Below are 15,102 nucleotides of genomic sequence, written 5' to 3'. Positions count from 1 at the left end.
CTTTCTCCAGGACTAAAACGTGATGTGTTTAGGGAACGTCCATAAATTGCAACTATCAAAAAAACAAAAAACAGTCCAGCTTATTGGTGAGGCCCTCCACAACAGTCCCAGTTTCTCATGTGGCCCCTTTGTAGAATTGATTGATCACCTCTGCTCTAGAGTTTATGAAAATGCTTTTAAACCATATTTTAGCTCCTAGGTGTCTGCACAGTTAGCACTGCTGCCTCACACCAACAAGGTTCAAATCCTGGGGTGTGTCTGGGTACTGGTTTACTTCCAGTCTAAAGACTTGCAGTGACTGGTTTGGTTAACTGGTGAATCTAAATTGCGTGTAGGTGTCAAGCACAGTCTGAATAGTTGTCACTCTGTTCCTCTCCTCACCCCCAAATGGTCACAGCAGATGTCTGTCCCTCCCCAAGCCTGCTGGTCTCTTCCTGTTAAAAGGGAGTTTTTCCATCCCATTGTCACAAAGCGTTTGTGGGGGTTTCCTCTGTATTGTTGTAGAGTCTTTATCTTTTTTGTAAATAAAACTGAATTGAGTTGTTAGCCTTGAGTCTGTGAGGTGTTTACAAACAAAGACACACACGGAGCATTCCTGGTTCAGGAAGCATCAGTTTATTCTGATTGTAAATGTACGGGTGTTAAAATATTCTCGCTGCCTCTGAATTCAGCCGAGCGTGTTCAGCCTGACGCACACACACACACAACGCAATGCACTTTATTTTTAAACACTTCACAACATTGCTGGCTATTGAACGCAGTCCGGTACATATAGGCTGATGTTTCTTTGTTTTTCTTAAATGTTTTTTTATTTAAAGTTTTAATATGTCTGCTGTTTGGCAGGCCGGCCATGAAATGTTGAGGTTATAACGCTTGAGCGTGCGCCGGCTCCAAGATGCGGCTGGGTAGTCGCCATTGGTCAGGTGGGTCTTAGTCGTCCAGGAAGAAATAGTTCCCACTCTTCTTCTGTTCCGTGTCCTGAGGAGAGATGAGGCAGAGGTCAAAGGTCGGACTGATTCCTCCTCACTGATATCACCATTCCCATTTTTGTGTCTACCCCCCTACATAAAGACTTCCATGTAGTGCAGCAGCATATATAATGCTGGGAGGGCTACATTTTCTAATTATTATCTCTAACTAACCCACAGCTGAGTGGACGACTGCAGCTCAGCACAGTAAAAGCTCTAAAGTGATCACATGTAACGGTAGAAGAGTCTTCAGTGAAACCGGAGCAGCACTGTGATGCTTCCTCGGGTTTGAACAGATTAGGAGAAAATACTAAATGCCTGTGAGCAGGTCAAGAGATTAGAACCGTCTGCTCAAATCCAAGGCTTTGGGCAAAAACAGTGAATCGTAAAAAACATTTGCTTGAAGGGGCGGAGCTAAAAGTGCTCAGTCTCTGCAAACTCGCGATCAAGAGGTGGCCACGAGGTTCTTCAGCTGCTTTCATGCTGGCAGCCAGTCGCACGTCGCCTTGAAACCGGCAACCGATTGCCTGAGAACATTCCAGGGTCCAGTTGCCTAGGTAACTCTCTAACACTTTTACTACCAGGTAGTATGTCGGTCAGCTGTGTTCTTCGCTCTCATTGGTTCACCTGTAAGTTGAGTCAAGTCTATTTTGGTTCCCACCCCCCTCATGTCACCAGCTGTTATTTCGTCGAAAGTCACTGACTTTATGGTCTCTGGTCGCCCTGTCGCTTCCACCGTGTACGCAGCTTCATCTTTATCACATATTATGTCATCTTGTTGCCTAGCAACCACCTTCCAGTGGGCTAAAATGACCCATTTGGAGTATTTATGCACCAGCAACACTTTATAACAGCATCGCATCGGTTCAATTTCAACAAAACTTGTTGATGCAAAACTTGTTATGCATGACATATGATGTCATCATGTTGCCTGGCAACAATGGACTAAAACACAGCAAATCACACTGCAGCATGAGCATGTGCGACCAAGATAAATTAGGATTATTTTGACCTGCAAAGCTAATGGTCTCCAAGAAATAAAAACATGGAGCTGGAAATGAGCCTGAACTAAATATATTTATTAAAAATATATTTATAATATATAATAATGCTTTCCCTCTCTATAGTGTACGGGTTTAGATTTGTATTTTAGTTTCTTTGATTTATTTTTTAACAAATGGGTTTTATTTGTTAGATCAGCTTTAAAGAAACGTCCTTTGGGTTGAATCAGAAATGTTGTAAATCAAAATAAATCGAGTTAATGGATCGACCCGCTGCATCTTTGTCATGTAAGACTCTCAGATCTGAAGAAAACTGATTTCCGCCTGGCTGAAGCACGGCACCAATCACAGCTGGACTCTGCTGTGTGGAGCTCTGTGCATCCCTGACACCTGTGAGGCAGAGCACAGGTCACGGTGAAATCACCACAGCTCTGTATCATTTATACCGGTGTTGACGGGCGAGGACTCGTCATGTGTCACCACTGACATAAAACCTCCACATCACCCCGGAGGAGGCGGAGAAGCCTCACACTGGTGCCCCTCAGCACGATCATTGAGCCTCTGCACTGACGTCACTAAAGCGCCGATAAAAACAACTACAATCATAAACTGCGTCAGCAAACCGGCTGCAGCGGCACCTGTGACAGGTTACAAAGATCAGGAAATGCACGACTGGCTGAAACGACATCCAGATGGACAAGATGTCATTTTTGTTGTGCGGCGAGTATAAACAGGCTCTAACGAGGCCGTTACACGTTTTATTTGTTCATGTCCCACGAGTCTCGCCGTGACTGCGCTGATGGTGGGTTGTTCATAATTCACCACATTTCATCTCATGTTACATACATGACATGCCACCTGTCTGCGTCATCATGGACACTTGTTTATACTCTGATGCTCACACAGACCCAAAAACCTGAAGAAGCTCAAAGACAGATTTAAACATCAGACCCAAGTACAGGAACGTCTCTAATCCTCTGCAGTTGTTGGAAAAACCTTTAAAATTAAGTTTCATGTTTCAATTAAACCTCGTTCGATGAGTCAACTACACATACGTTTGAAGTGTGATGGAAAATAAAGTGTTAATGTGTCATTAAAGTTACTTTTTAATATTATTAGTTCAGTGCTGCGTTTTCGTGTCAAGAGTCCGTCCGTGTGTGATGGTCAGTGTGTTTAAATAAAGGTTCAAATAAACATGGAGGTCGGGTCGTGGCGTTACCTTGATGGAGTTGAGTTTGTTGATCCTCGGCCTGAAGTTGTTCGGATCTCTCCTGAATGTGATCTCCAGCAGCGACAGGAAGCGATTCATCCCAGCCAGCAGACTCTGAGGCCTGAAAAAACAAACATCGCGTTACCGTGGCGGCGGCCGGCGAGCTGACGAAGCGGCTCAGACTTGGCGGTTCATCTTACGTGTTGGCTGAAGTCTTCTTGGAGGGAATCCCGTCAAACACGATGACTCTGTCGGCCAGGTAGGTTGCCATGATGAAGTCGTGCTCCACCACGAAGGCTGTCTTCTTGGCGTGGAGGATGTACCTGCGAATAAAAGACGTGTCACAACAGCGCCACACACGGGCAGAGACACGCGACAACAACGAGGCCTCCTAATTAGACCGTTTCAGGTCATCAAATGTGCAAGTTTTCCTCCTTAATTACATATTTTGAGACATGACAGACACTTCTTACCATCTTCCACCGCTGCAAAGATTAACCAATCAAATAACAAAGAACAAAAATACTGTTGAGCTGTAAATCATGCAAAGCTACTCACAGAGTCCAAGAATGAAGCTGAAACGAGGAGATTACCTGAAATATGATTATTAAGACGCGCTCTCGTCTGACTTTGTATCAAAGTAAAACGGAAAAGAAATCCTGAGTTTTAAGCCGCTCGATGGATTCGTTGACGCTTGTGTTCGAGGATGAACAGGAGGAAGGGAGCTGCTTGAGGAGCAGGGAGAGGAGCGCATACCTCTTGATGACTCTGGCGGCCATCAATCGCTGCTCGGAGTCCAGGTAGGCAGAGGGCTCGTCGATGAGGTACACGTCGGCCGGTTTTCCCAAACAGAGCGTGAGGGCGACTCTCTGCAGCTCACCTCCAGACAGGTTCTGCACCTGTGGGCGGAGCAGAGGCAGCTTCATCACCCCGTCCTCATCGTATCTCATTAGAAAACGCTTTCTACCCTCCAGTCGGCTCAAAAAGTCTCCTTACATTTTATTTTAATTACGTTTCAATTGAGTCTGATGACACACAAGTAACAAAATAAAACGGAAAAAGATTGATGTGGTTTTAGTGTCAGGGTTACAGTGAGGCTGATGGTTAGGGTAAGCGGCTAGGGAAAGCATTAGGTTAATTAGATGTCCTCACTAAGATATCCAAACGAGAATGTTTGTGTCTCTCTTACATCCTGATCGATGATGCTCTCGATCTGCATCGGCTTCATGACGTCGGTGATGAACTGCGGGTGCGTGTAGGCGTCTCTGATCTTCTCGTGCAGCAGAGCTCGGACGCTGCCCTGAAAACGTAAAACACACTCGACTCCATCAGAGTCCGGACCTTGGTCGCTGCAGACGTTAATCTGATGTATCAAATTTTCGTTTGTTTTTCAGAATATGAACAATGGTAAAAGTCTGCTTCAACTTTATTTAAACTTTTTGGACTCTGAACCCTGGATTTGTGTAAATTCAGTTTGCTGACTAAAATCAATCAGCAGGCTGAAAGCTGTGAAACAGGCGGATGGATGATCCTGTCATGGGTCTGCGGTCAGAAAACGAGAGCTGACCTTGAACTTGGGGCTGATGGTCTGAGGCTTGTAGCTGACGTTCAGGATGGGAACCTCGCCTGAAAGACAGAGCTCAGGGTCAGTGGGTGCGTCCCGTTTAATCCGGCTTCATCTGAGAGAGAGAGACTCACCTCCTCCGTCAGGTCTGAGCCCACCGGCCAACATCCTGATGAAGGTTGTCTTCCCTGTGCCTGGAAACACACATACACACTTTCAGACGTGCACGTGTCAGCTTTTTCATTTTTGTGAGAAATGCAGTTGTTCTGACGTGTCTGTGAAGGTTCTCAGTCATCCAGGTCATCGTAGTCAAAGGAGCTTGCAAAGAAAAGCGTCTGGACTTCTTTAAGTTACTTGAAAACGTTTCACCTCTCATCCGAGAGGCTTCTTCAGTTCTAAGGTCAAATGGTGGAGAGTCCCAGATATAAACCTGGTGGGAGTGTCCCCCCACAGAGGGACAAAAGGACCCCCAAAAATTGAACCAAAAATTGAATTGGTTTGAAAGAGGAGTGAAAGAAGCCATCTATGTCCACTGTGAGCGACCATCTTTGAACAGAGGCGGTAGTTTACGACACCAACTCTCTGCCATCTATAATCCAGTTTTGAGATCCCTTCCCAGACGCCTTAACGCCCACTCACACCCTGGGCCATCTGACCTCAGGAATTCGCATGATAAGGTGGGGCCAGGTTTCACAATGAACTCACCCGAAACTCTGGCTGATTGGGACCCACACCCAGTTCCACACCTTGGCTCAGGCGATTAGAGGATCATCAGGGGGTCCTTTTGTCCCTCTGTGGGGGGATACTCCCACTAGGGTTATATCTGGGACTCTCCACCATTTGACCTTAGAACTGAAGAAGCCTCTCGGATGAGAGGTGAAACGTTTTCAAGTAACTTAAAGAAGTCCAGACGCTTTTCTTTGCAAGCTCCTTTGACCAGTTGTTCTGACGTTAGAGAGAAACAGTCAGAGGAAACAAGATGATCCATATTTTTTATTATATTTCATAGTAGGGCTGGGCCATATTATACCGTTGACGGTAATACCGGTACAATGCTAGGCAACGATAAGAAAATGAAATATCGCGATACAATATGGGTAAAACGGAGAATGAGAATGGGTAAATTAGATTGTTGAGTGAAACGGATAAACCAGAATTAGTTTGTAAAAATGGTGCAACCTAACTGGTTTGGTGTTTGTCCGTCAGATAACAACAAAGCACATTTTTTGTAGAACATGCAAGCGGCTGCCGTATTTGTCGGACTAAGATGCTCGTAAATCTGGGAGTAATCTGGGTCCTAAACTCTGTCCTTTAAGGTCCCGAAGCCAAACGAACATCACTGAGAGTTAAAAATTGTCTAAATTCTTCCATCTTTAATAAAACGATCAGCGTTGCTGCTTTACCAGGTGTAACTATGATGTTTAACATCCAGGCATCCATGAAAACAGAATTCATTACATTTAACGGAGTTAGAAGTTAGCAGAAGTTAGCTCGCTAGTTACCTAAGCATGATATAGCATGTTCTGACTGAGAGATTTCTGAAAAAAAATCAAACATACAGCTCTGCTATCACTTCCAACATAAATGAAGACAGGAAACTAAACAGCAGTGACGTTTGTAAGGTTACTGAAGTTTGGCTAGCTGGTACAGTGGGGCAAAAAAGTATTTAGTCAGCCACCGATTGTGCAAGTTCCCCCACTTAAAATGATGACAGAGGTCAGTAATTTGCACCAGAGGTACACTTCAACTGTGAGAGACAGAATGTGAAAAAAAATCCATGAATTCACATGGTAGGATTTGTAAAGAATTTATTCGTAAATCAGGGTGGAAAATAAGTATTTGGTCAATAACAAAAATACAACTCAATACTTTGTAACATAACCTTTGTTGGCAATAACAGAGGTCAAACGTTTACTATAGGTCTTTACCAGGTTTGCACACACAGTAGCTGGTATTTTGGCCCATTCCTCCATGCAGATCTTCTCAAGAGCAGTGATGTTTTGGGGCTGTCGCCGAGCAACACGGACTTTCAACTCCCGCCACAGATTTTCTATGGGGTTGAGGTCTGGAGACTGGCTAGGCCACTCCAGGACTTTCAAATGCTTCTTACGGAGCCACTCCTTTGTTGCCCGGGCGGTGTGTTTTGGATCATTGTCATGTTGGAAGACCCAGCCTCGTTTCATCTTCAAAGTTCTCACTGATGGAAGGAGGTTTTGGCTCAAAATCTCACGATACTTGGCCCCATTCATTCTGTCCTTAACACGGATCAGTCGTCCTGTCCCCTTGGCAGAAAAACAGCCCCATAGCATGATGTTTCCACCCCCATGCTTCACAGTAGGTATGGTGTTCTTGGGATGCAACTCAGTATTCTTCTTCCTCCAAACACGACGAGTTGAGTTTATACCAAAAAGTTCTACTTTGGTTTCATCTGACCACATGACATTCTCCCAATCCTCTGCTGTATCATCCATGTGCTCTCTGGCAAACTTCAGACGGGCCTGGACATGCACTGGCTTCAGCAGCGGAACACGTCTGGCACTGCGGGATTTGATTCCCTGCCGTTGTAGTGTGTTACTGATGGTGACCTTTGTTACTTTGGTCCCAGCTCTCTGCAGGTCATTCACCAGGTCCCCCCGTGTGGTTCTGGGATCTTTGCTCACCGTTCTCATGATCATTTTGACCCCACGGGATGAGATCTTGCGTGGAGCCCCAGATCGAGGGAGATTATCAGTGGTCTTGTATGTCTTCCATTTTCTGATGATTGCTCCCACAGTTGATTTTTTCACACCAAGCTGCTTGCCTATTGTAGATTCACTCTTCCCAGTCTGGTGCAGGTCTACAATTCTTTTCCTGGTGTCCTTCGAAAGCTCTTTGGTCTTGGCCATGGCGGAGTTTGGAGTCTGACTGGTTGAGGCTGTGGACAGGTGTCTTTTATACAGATGATGAGGTCAAACAGGTGCCATTCATACAGGTAACGAGTGGGGGACAGAAAAGCTTCTTACAGAAGACGTTACAGGTCTGTGAGAGCCAGGGATTTTCCTTGTTTGAGGTGACCAAATACTTATTTTCCACCCAGATTTACGAATAAATTCTTTACAAATCCTACCATGTGAATTCATGGATTTTTTTTTCACATTCTGTCTCTCACAGTTGAAGTGTACCTCTGGTGCAAATTACTGACCTCTGTCATCATTTTAAGTGGGGGAACTTGCACAATCGGTGGCTGACTAAATACTTTTTTGCCCCACTGTATATAATGATGTGCTACGTGATCGCTAGCGACACAGCTGTGTTAGCATAATATAAACAGTGAAGCTGGAGGATGAACGCTAACAATTTTCCACTCGATAAAAGTTAACGTGAAGGTTCCTGATGGTTAGAGACAAATGCAATCTCATGGCAGGATGCTGTAAACGGACCAAACTTCAGTCAGGAGAACAACTGAGATAATCCATCCACAATAGAAGGTTAGTGATTAATATAGTGCAACAACTTGTGAATAGAGCAGCTGTGACAGAATACAGCATTAATGAATAAATGGTACAGAAGTGGAAGAAGCAAGAAGAATGAGTTGAATGGTTTGATTTATCTGACTGCTTTGTTGCCTTATAATCCCGTGCACCTTATGGTCCGAAAAATACATATTTTACTTTTTTATTTGGCACACTGCAGTTTAATGTAGCAAAGCATCTCTTTTTAACCTCAGTGGATATTATACATGGTTATGCTCAGGATATGTCAGCCCATTTCTACTGGAAATGCCTTTTGGTTAAACTTTCAGCAAGGAATTTGCATTTGCACTGTTAAATGTTTATATAGCTTTAATGCACATAAAAATACAGCTGCTTGTTTAAGTGAAAATAAATGGATGGGGTTTTTTTGCGCTAGTAAAGTTGTGGAGTTGTATTTTGTCTTGCAGAAATTATATCGTCAGTTATATCGTTATCGCAAATTTTCAAATATATATCGTGATAAATATTTTTGGCCATATCGCCCTGCCCTATTTCATAGTTTCATTATTTTCCTTTAGTGCCATTTTAAATTAGCTCGTCTGAGCTACAAGATTTTTCATATTTTGCAACTTTTCTTCTCTGCGATTAAATAACTGACTAAGAAAAATTACAGGTTCACACCCTTTAAATTAGATTTTTTAAAATTGGCTTGGAAATGATAAAATATGTGACGGCCTCCAAAGCTGCTTCTAAAGGAAACATCTAAAAAGTTCAATTTAAAAACATTTTTAAACCTTGACCACAGAGATTTAGACTAAAACCCTCAGCGCAGCTCACCGTTCTCTCCCAGCATCACCATGATCTCAGAGTCTGTAAACTCTCCTCCTTTGATGTCCAGCGTGAACTCGCCCATCGTCTTCGACATGTCCGGATACTGAACGACAGCAAACAATCAAACATTGAACAAAGAAGCAACTCGGCTCATTTTCTTATGCTGCTTTTTTGCAAATTGTGCACAATAATATTTATTTTCATTTTTCTTGCACTTCATAAAAATTTGTGTATCTCAATAATGAACGGAGTTGGTCCTGTGGTGAGCTTTAAAGGGTTAATGACGACATTTCTAAACAAAGACTGAAAAAGCTCAAGAAAGAAAAGGAATCGGCAGATAGAACTACAGCCCCGTGTGACGAAGCTTTTATTTTGAAAAGAAAAACACGACAGGAAATGGAAGTGGTAGGGGAGGAAAAACAAAAAGAAAACAACGAGCCAAAGCAAATGAGCAGTGATTCAGAGATTAGGCACATAAACTGACCTGGTAATGCCTGAGTCTCTTCACCTCCTCCTCATTGGCCGTCTCGGCCACCTTAAAGACCAGCGACGTCTCGCGAAACCTGAGATTCTCCGTGGGGACGTAACCGTCCAGGAAGATGTTGATACCTGGAGGAAGGATGCAGGAAGATCAGGACATGCTTTGGGTCCACTTAGCGACGGTGATATTAAGGACAAATACCACCACTTGTTTCTTCACACTTTTACAGAGGTGTGGTGCAATAATGTTTTTACCCTCTCTGACGCTGAAGGGCATGGTGACGACTCCATAGGCGCTCGGGACTCCGTACAGACAGCAGATGAAGTCCGACAGGTAGTCCAGCACGCTCAGATCGTGCTCCACCACGATGATGTACCTGCAACGCAACGTCACGTTTAAGAGCGGCGGTGCACCTCCAGGGATCAAACCGAAGCTTTGAAGTGACAAACCTGTCGGGGGTGATGAGTGAGCGGATGGTGATGGCGGCCTTCAGCCTCTGTTTAACATCCAGGTAACTGGACGGCTCGTCAAACATGAAACTGCAGCAGACGAGCAGAAACAAGAGGACGGCGGTCAGTCTGCGAGCTCGGCTCTCAGCTCACAGACAAAACAATACGTTTGTTAAATATTAAATAAATAAGCTTTCGAGCTGTTTCCTCACATGTCAGCTCTCTGGATGCAGACGACAGCACAGGCGAACCTCTGCAGCTCTCCTCCGGACAGATCCTCCACGTTCCTCTCCCGCAGGTGACTCAGATCTGCAGACAAACACAGAGACGATATTAGAAATGTTGTTTATACGCAGCTTTAAAAAAATAAAAAATCCAAAACAGGGGGAAGATCCCTGGGATTAAATGCTTATTTTAAGAATAGGAATAGTTTCTGCACACAAACTGGTTTATCAGCTCCACACGGAGACACATGCTTTCTTTAAATATGACCCATGAAATAAATCTGTTCCAATGAATGGTCCTGTGATGTGTCACATGGTCCTCACAAGAGTAAAGAGTGTGTATCAACCTAAAAATACTAACACACGACTGTGTTTGTTCATAACGGCACTAAACTGTTTACAGTCAGCGTGTAAACGCTTCCACATGAAGGTTCTTCAGCTTGTAATTAAGAGTGTGTGTGTGTGTGTGTGTGTGTGTGTGTACCAAGTTGTTCGCAGACAAGGTCCTGCGTGTCTGTGTCATCTTTCCTGCTCAGGATGGCCCCTACTGACCCCTGTAGGTGGAGACGAAGAATTACAACCGGCCATCAGAGTGAACGCCCATGCCAACAGGAACGATATATTCAAGGAAAAGTCGGGAACCTTGACGGTCTTTGGGATCTGGTCGACGTACTGCGGCTTCACGATGGCCCGCAGATCGTCCTCCAGGATTTTGGTGAAGTAGTTCTGCAGTTCGGACCCTCTGAAGTAGGTCAGGATCTCCTGCCAGTCTGGAGGATTCTGGGATTTCAAAGTACGGATCATTAAAACACAAAGCTTCTGACAAAGAGGTCAATGTGTGGAAATGATCCCTGAGGGTGAAAAACTCCGGGGTCTGTATCAGATCCAGGATGATGAACTGAGTGTCTGCAATGAGGTCTAGTATAAGACAAAGAAGCATTACTTTGAATGTGAATCATGCAAAGCTGGGCTGACAGAGTCCATGTAAACATAACTTGGTGTGTTGTCCTGCACAAGTTAATTGGTTCGTAGCTTTTCAAGCAAAATGGTTTACCATGTAAATGTCCCTGAAGTCTGTTCCTTGCAACACATCTGTCTTATGGAACAGATGTGCAAATTGTTCTACTTTACTAACAGGAAATATGGGATTTGTAAGGATACTTACATAAGTACAAAAATTCAAGAAAAACTATAGTAAGTATCAGTAAGTTGTGGGTTTACAATGAATGAGCTGAACAACATGAGTAAATGAGTCAAACTGAATTACAAACGAGGAGTTTTGTTTTTAAATGGAACTTTAGAACCTAATCAAGAGTTTTGGCTTTGGCTAAAGATTTCAACCATCATTAGGAGTGAGAAGAGCATTTGATAAAGTTACCCGACCGGTCGGTGGAGCCACACCTTAATCTTTTCCTGTTGCTAAACTGATGGCCAGCAAACCAAAAATGGCAACTCCACCCAAACATTATCTTCTCAGGCCAGCAGCAACATGACTGCTGGCCTGTGAGTGTGTGTGTGTGTGTGTGTGTGTGTGTGTGTGTGTGTGTGTGTGTGTGTGTGTGTGTGTGTGTGTGTGTGTGTGTGTGTCAGTCATGTGTGAACACTCACATCAAACTTCCCCAGGTTTGGTTTCTGTTTTCCGGCCAGAATTTTCAGAGCTGTGGACTTGCCGATACCATTGGTCCCCACCAGCCCCAAAACCTCACCGGGCCGGGGGATAGGCAGCCTGCACCACACACACACACACACTATAAACATCTTGACCCACCATAACAGACTTTAAAATAAGCTAATAATCAAATAATTTCATCATTCAGTGTCAGCTTTCCTTTCAGGTGTTTCTGCTTTGGTTTGACGGCTTTTCTTTGCTGCCATGGTTCTGAAATGACTTCATTGCTGAGCAATAATAAGCAGCTCTTACTTAAACCCGAAGTCTTAGTGTTTCTTTACATAGATGGGATACCTGGGTATGTTTGTGTACTTCAGAGACTTAAAGACTGATGTGTCACTTCCCATGCTTTTATTTTGAAAGTCCAATTGCTGGTATTGAACTAGAGCTGTGCTTCCTGTCATGATGTGACGATCCTCGATGTCATTCAGCTGCCTCTCTTTAATCAGGAATTACTCTGTCCAGCTCCATGAGCCCGTTAGGGTCCGCTTACGTAAAATGACGTAAATGTCATCATCAGACGGTTAAGACGAGGGTCTGTGCGGACGTTTGAATGCCGCTCTGTTTCAGTGACCACGCAGACTCGTCAGCAGAGAACTTGACATGACAGCGCAGCAACTTCTCAGGAATGACTACATGGACAGCGGCTCTCCAGCTGTTCGCGTCTGCAGAGTATATTCAGAGTACGATGGTCGTACCGACTCGAACGGCAGCCTCACAGCCCTGGGTTAGGACCTCAGTGGAGAGCCAGCTGATTATTGCTTTTATTTAAAGCATAAAAATCATTAACAGTTGAAACATTATTTTTATTATTCTCCCCTCCAAGGTCAACCTCTCACTTTTTAAAGGTCCTCTTGTTGTGCAGAGAATGAGCATCAACTTGTCTGGATCATCAGAGCTGGCTCTCCAGCTATGAGCAGTAGCAGGTTGAGGAGTCCAGCTTCCACATAGAGGGCATCAAGTGAGGAGAACACTCACAGGGTTGTAGACCTGAGTGGACGTAAACTTCTGTTTACTGTTGAGATCATCACGTGAAGCTCGATCCACTTTCACGGATCCTAAATCTCCTCCAGGAAATCAAAAGAGCGATCTTCACTTTTGATTTCATCTCCATGGAGTAGTAAAGTCAAGGAGATTCTTTTATTTGTGTGAACAAAACAACTTGTTTCTCCTCAGATCTCGCGAGATGTTCCAACAGAAGTCCGTGTTGGACAGTGCTGCAAAACCACACCTGACCTGATGTGCAGCCTCCAGGCTAAGAATCTGTGGACCCTCCAAACAAAAACTGAAAGCACCATCTATTAACCAGTAATAACTAAAATTAAAATCATAGCACATGGTGGAGGTGATCAGAACAGATCAGAGCGATCCAAGAATAACAGCTAGGCTGGAACTTAATTCCGACCTGTTTCCCGAGGCCTTTGTAACATGTCAGAGGAAACACTGCTCAGCTGTGAAGTGAAGGTAAACAGACTGGAGGTTTATCGCCGTACCGGTGCAGTTTGAAGGAGTTTGCGCAGTATCTGTGTGTGGTTTCCTTCTCCAAGTTGCTGGGAAGGTTGACGATCGACAGTGCTCCAAACGGACATTTCTGCAAGGAGAAAAAGTCACGAAACAAACTTCAAAAACACACTCTTAATAGTTTAAACGTTGTGACTAAAAGCAGTCTGAAAGGATCATTTCCTGCTAGATATTCAGGCGCTAAGATTACCTTGATGCAGATGCCACAGCCTATGCACAGAGACTCTGAGATCCACACTATCTTACTCTGTGGAGTCACCTCAATACACAGTTTACCTGAAGACACACACGGTTCACATTTAGACATATTTCTCTTTCACTCTACTTTGTGCCGTCGGTGCGATCATCTCCACACTCACCCATACGGACGACTGGGCAGCTCTTCTTGCACTCCTGACGGCATTTCTTAGGTTTGCATTTGTCATGGTTGACGATGGCGATCCTGGTGTTCTTATCCGCCATGATTGAGGGCGGGAATGATGGACGTTAGCACCTGTGGAGCTGGAGAAACAAATTGATATCTGAGGAGCTGGTTTTGAGAAAATGTGATTAAACATACAAAGAGAAACAGGAACAATTTATAAACTGAGTCATGATTAGCATGCAGCTGCCCAAAACCATCCAAAAAGTCTCTAAATGTAGAGTGCAGCAGTCGGGGTCAAACCTGCGTCCACATGCACAATGTTAACTCTGCTGAAACAACACATTCGGTTCTGAACAAACGCTCTTTTTATCCAACAATAGAGTGCTGCAGATCTCCTGCCTAAACCAGCCTGTGGCTGCATTTAATACCTGCTGTCTTTAATTCTGATCCTGGTCTGGTGTGTGCGTATCTAGGCCCCCAGGAGTCGGGCCCATTTGAGCTTTGCAGTCTTTTGTAAAGAAAGAGCGAGCCACACCAGGGTCCATTTAAAATTCTGCCCTTTCATCGTTGCTTCACGTCTGTACGCATGTGTCTGGAAACACCCGCTTCAACTCATTTAAACAATCTGTGCCCAACTTTCTTTTTAGTTCGGCATTAATTTAACTCATAATATTAATTATTTTAACTAGCTGTATTCTAGCATGACGGGCGGTGGCGACGAGCATCAAACTAGGGATTTCTCCTCCAATAACGTGCTGATCTGTGGTGCATACATATGCCGAATTAATAAACTATCCATAAACACTTTAAAAATGTCTTGGAATTATAATCCCATGACTGTCTGCTACGGTGAGTGATGTGAAACATCATAATTTGGAAGATTTACGAATGGAATTTGGCGCATGATCCTGTCGTTAAAAGAAAACGCAATATTTTCAGGGCCCGTCTCTCAGCAATACGAGCAAACAGGGGAAACCACACTAACTGACTCCCAACAAGCTGTAACCATACAATTACACTGGTTAACGGACCAATTATAAAGAGACGCTTGTCCGGTGGAAGCGAAGTTTAGGATGTTCATTGGAGAATGCTAACGGCTAGCTTCACGATATTAGCAGCGGAGGCCCAGCAGCCCGACATCTGCTCGTTTCTGTGGCAATAAAAACGTCAAAAGCAATAAAATCCAGGGCGATGAGTTAACAAACTCACCCTTATCCGGCTCCAGCTACCCGGTTAAGAAGGGATTAGAAGAGAAGACACGTTTAGAGACAAAAACTGTGGGGTGAAACTTCTGTTTTTTTTTCCAGCAACGTGTTCCTCTCACGGGCTGGAAGCCGGCAGGAAAGATGGCGGGAGTATCGCAGATAG

The 15,102-nt window shown here is 44.2% G+C and overlaps 1 protein-coding gene across 1 annotated transcript; it reads right to left on the bottom strand.

The window, feature by feature from the left end:
• Positions 1-592: 592 nt before the first annotated feature.
• Positions 593-15,093, bottom strand: abce1 (ATP binding cassette subfamily E member 1). Its single transcript, XM_006806089.3, has 19 exons — positions 14,944-15,093; positions 13,730-13,871; positions 13,561-13,646; positions 13,343-13,440; positions 11,789-11,906; positions 10,823-10,960; positions 10,665-10,734; positions 10,169-10,265; positions 9,957-10,046; positions 9,762-9,883; positions 9,511-9,635; positions 9,033-9,129; positions 4,878-4,937; positions 4,747-4,805; positions 4,369-4,479; positions 3,936-4,078; positions 3,380-3,502; positions 3,189-3,300; positions 593-978 (listed from the first exon to the last, which is right to left on the bottom strand). The coding sequence occupies exons 2-19, from the start codon at positions 13,830-13,832 to the stop codon at positions 931-933; spliced, it is 1,800 nt and encodes a 599-aa protein (XP_006806152.1). The 5' UTR covers positions 13,833-13,871; positions 14,944-15,093; the 3' UTR covers positions 593-930.
• Positions 15,094-15,102: the final 9 nt, after the last annotated feature.

Source organism: Neolamprologus brichardi, chromosome 3, assembly GCF_056152115.1.
Source record: "Neolamprologus brichardi isolate AB-2024 chromosome 3, ASM5615211v1, whole genome shotgun sequence".
In the NCBI taxonomy this organism is placed as follows: domain Eukaryota; kingdom Metazoa; phylum Chordata; class Actinopteri; order Cichliformes; family Cichlidae; genus Neolamprologus; species Neolamprologus brichardi.
Note: the sequence above shows the minus strand (reverse complement) of the source record. Positions and strands in the feature narration are given on the sequence as shown.

Excerpts from the sequence above, each read along its gene's own strand:
- abce1 (XM_006806089.3), bottom strand. The coding sequence starts at position 13,832 with ATGGCGGATAAGAACACCAGGATCGCCATCGTCAACCATGACAAATGC. Across the intron at positions 10,961-11,788 it reads CAAACCTGGGGAAGTTTGAT|AATCCTCCAGACTGGCAGGA; the intron begins GTGAGTGTTCAC and ends TTGAAATCCCAG. Across the intron at positions 10,266-10,664 it reads CCTTGTCTGCGAACAACTTG|ATCTGAGTCACCTGCGGGAG; the intron begins GTACACACACAC and ends GTTTGTCTGCAG.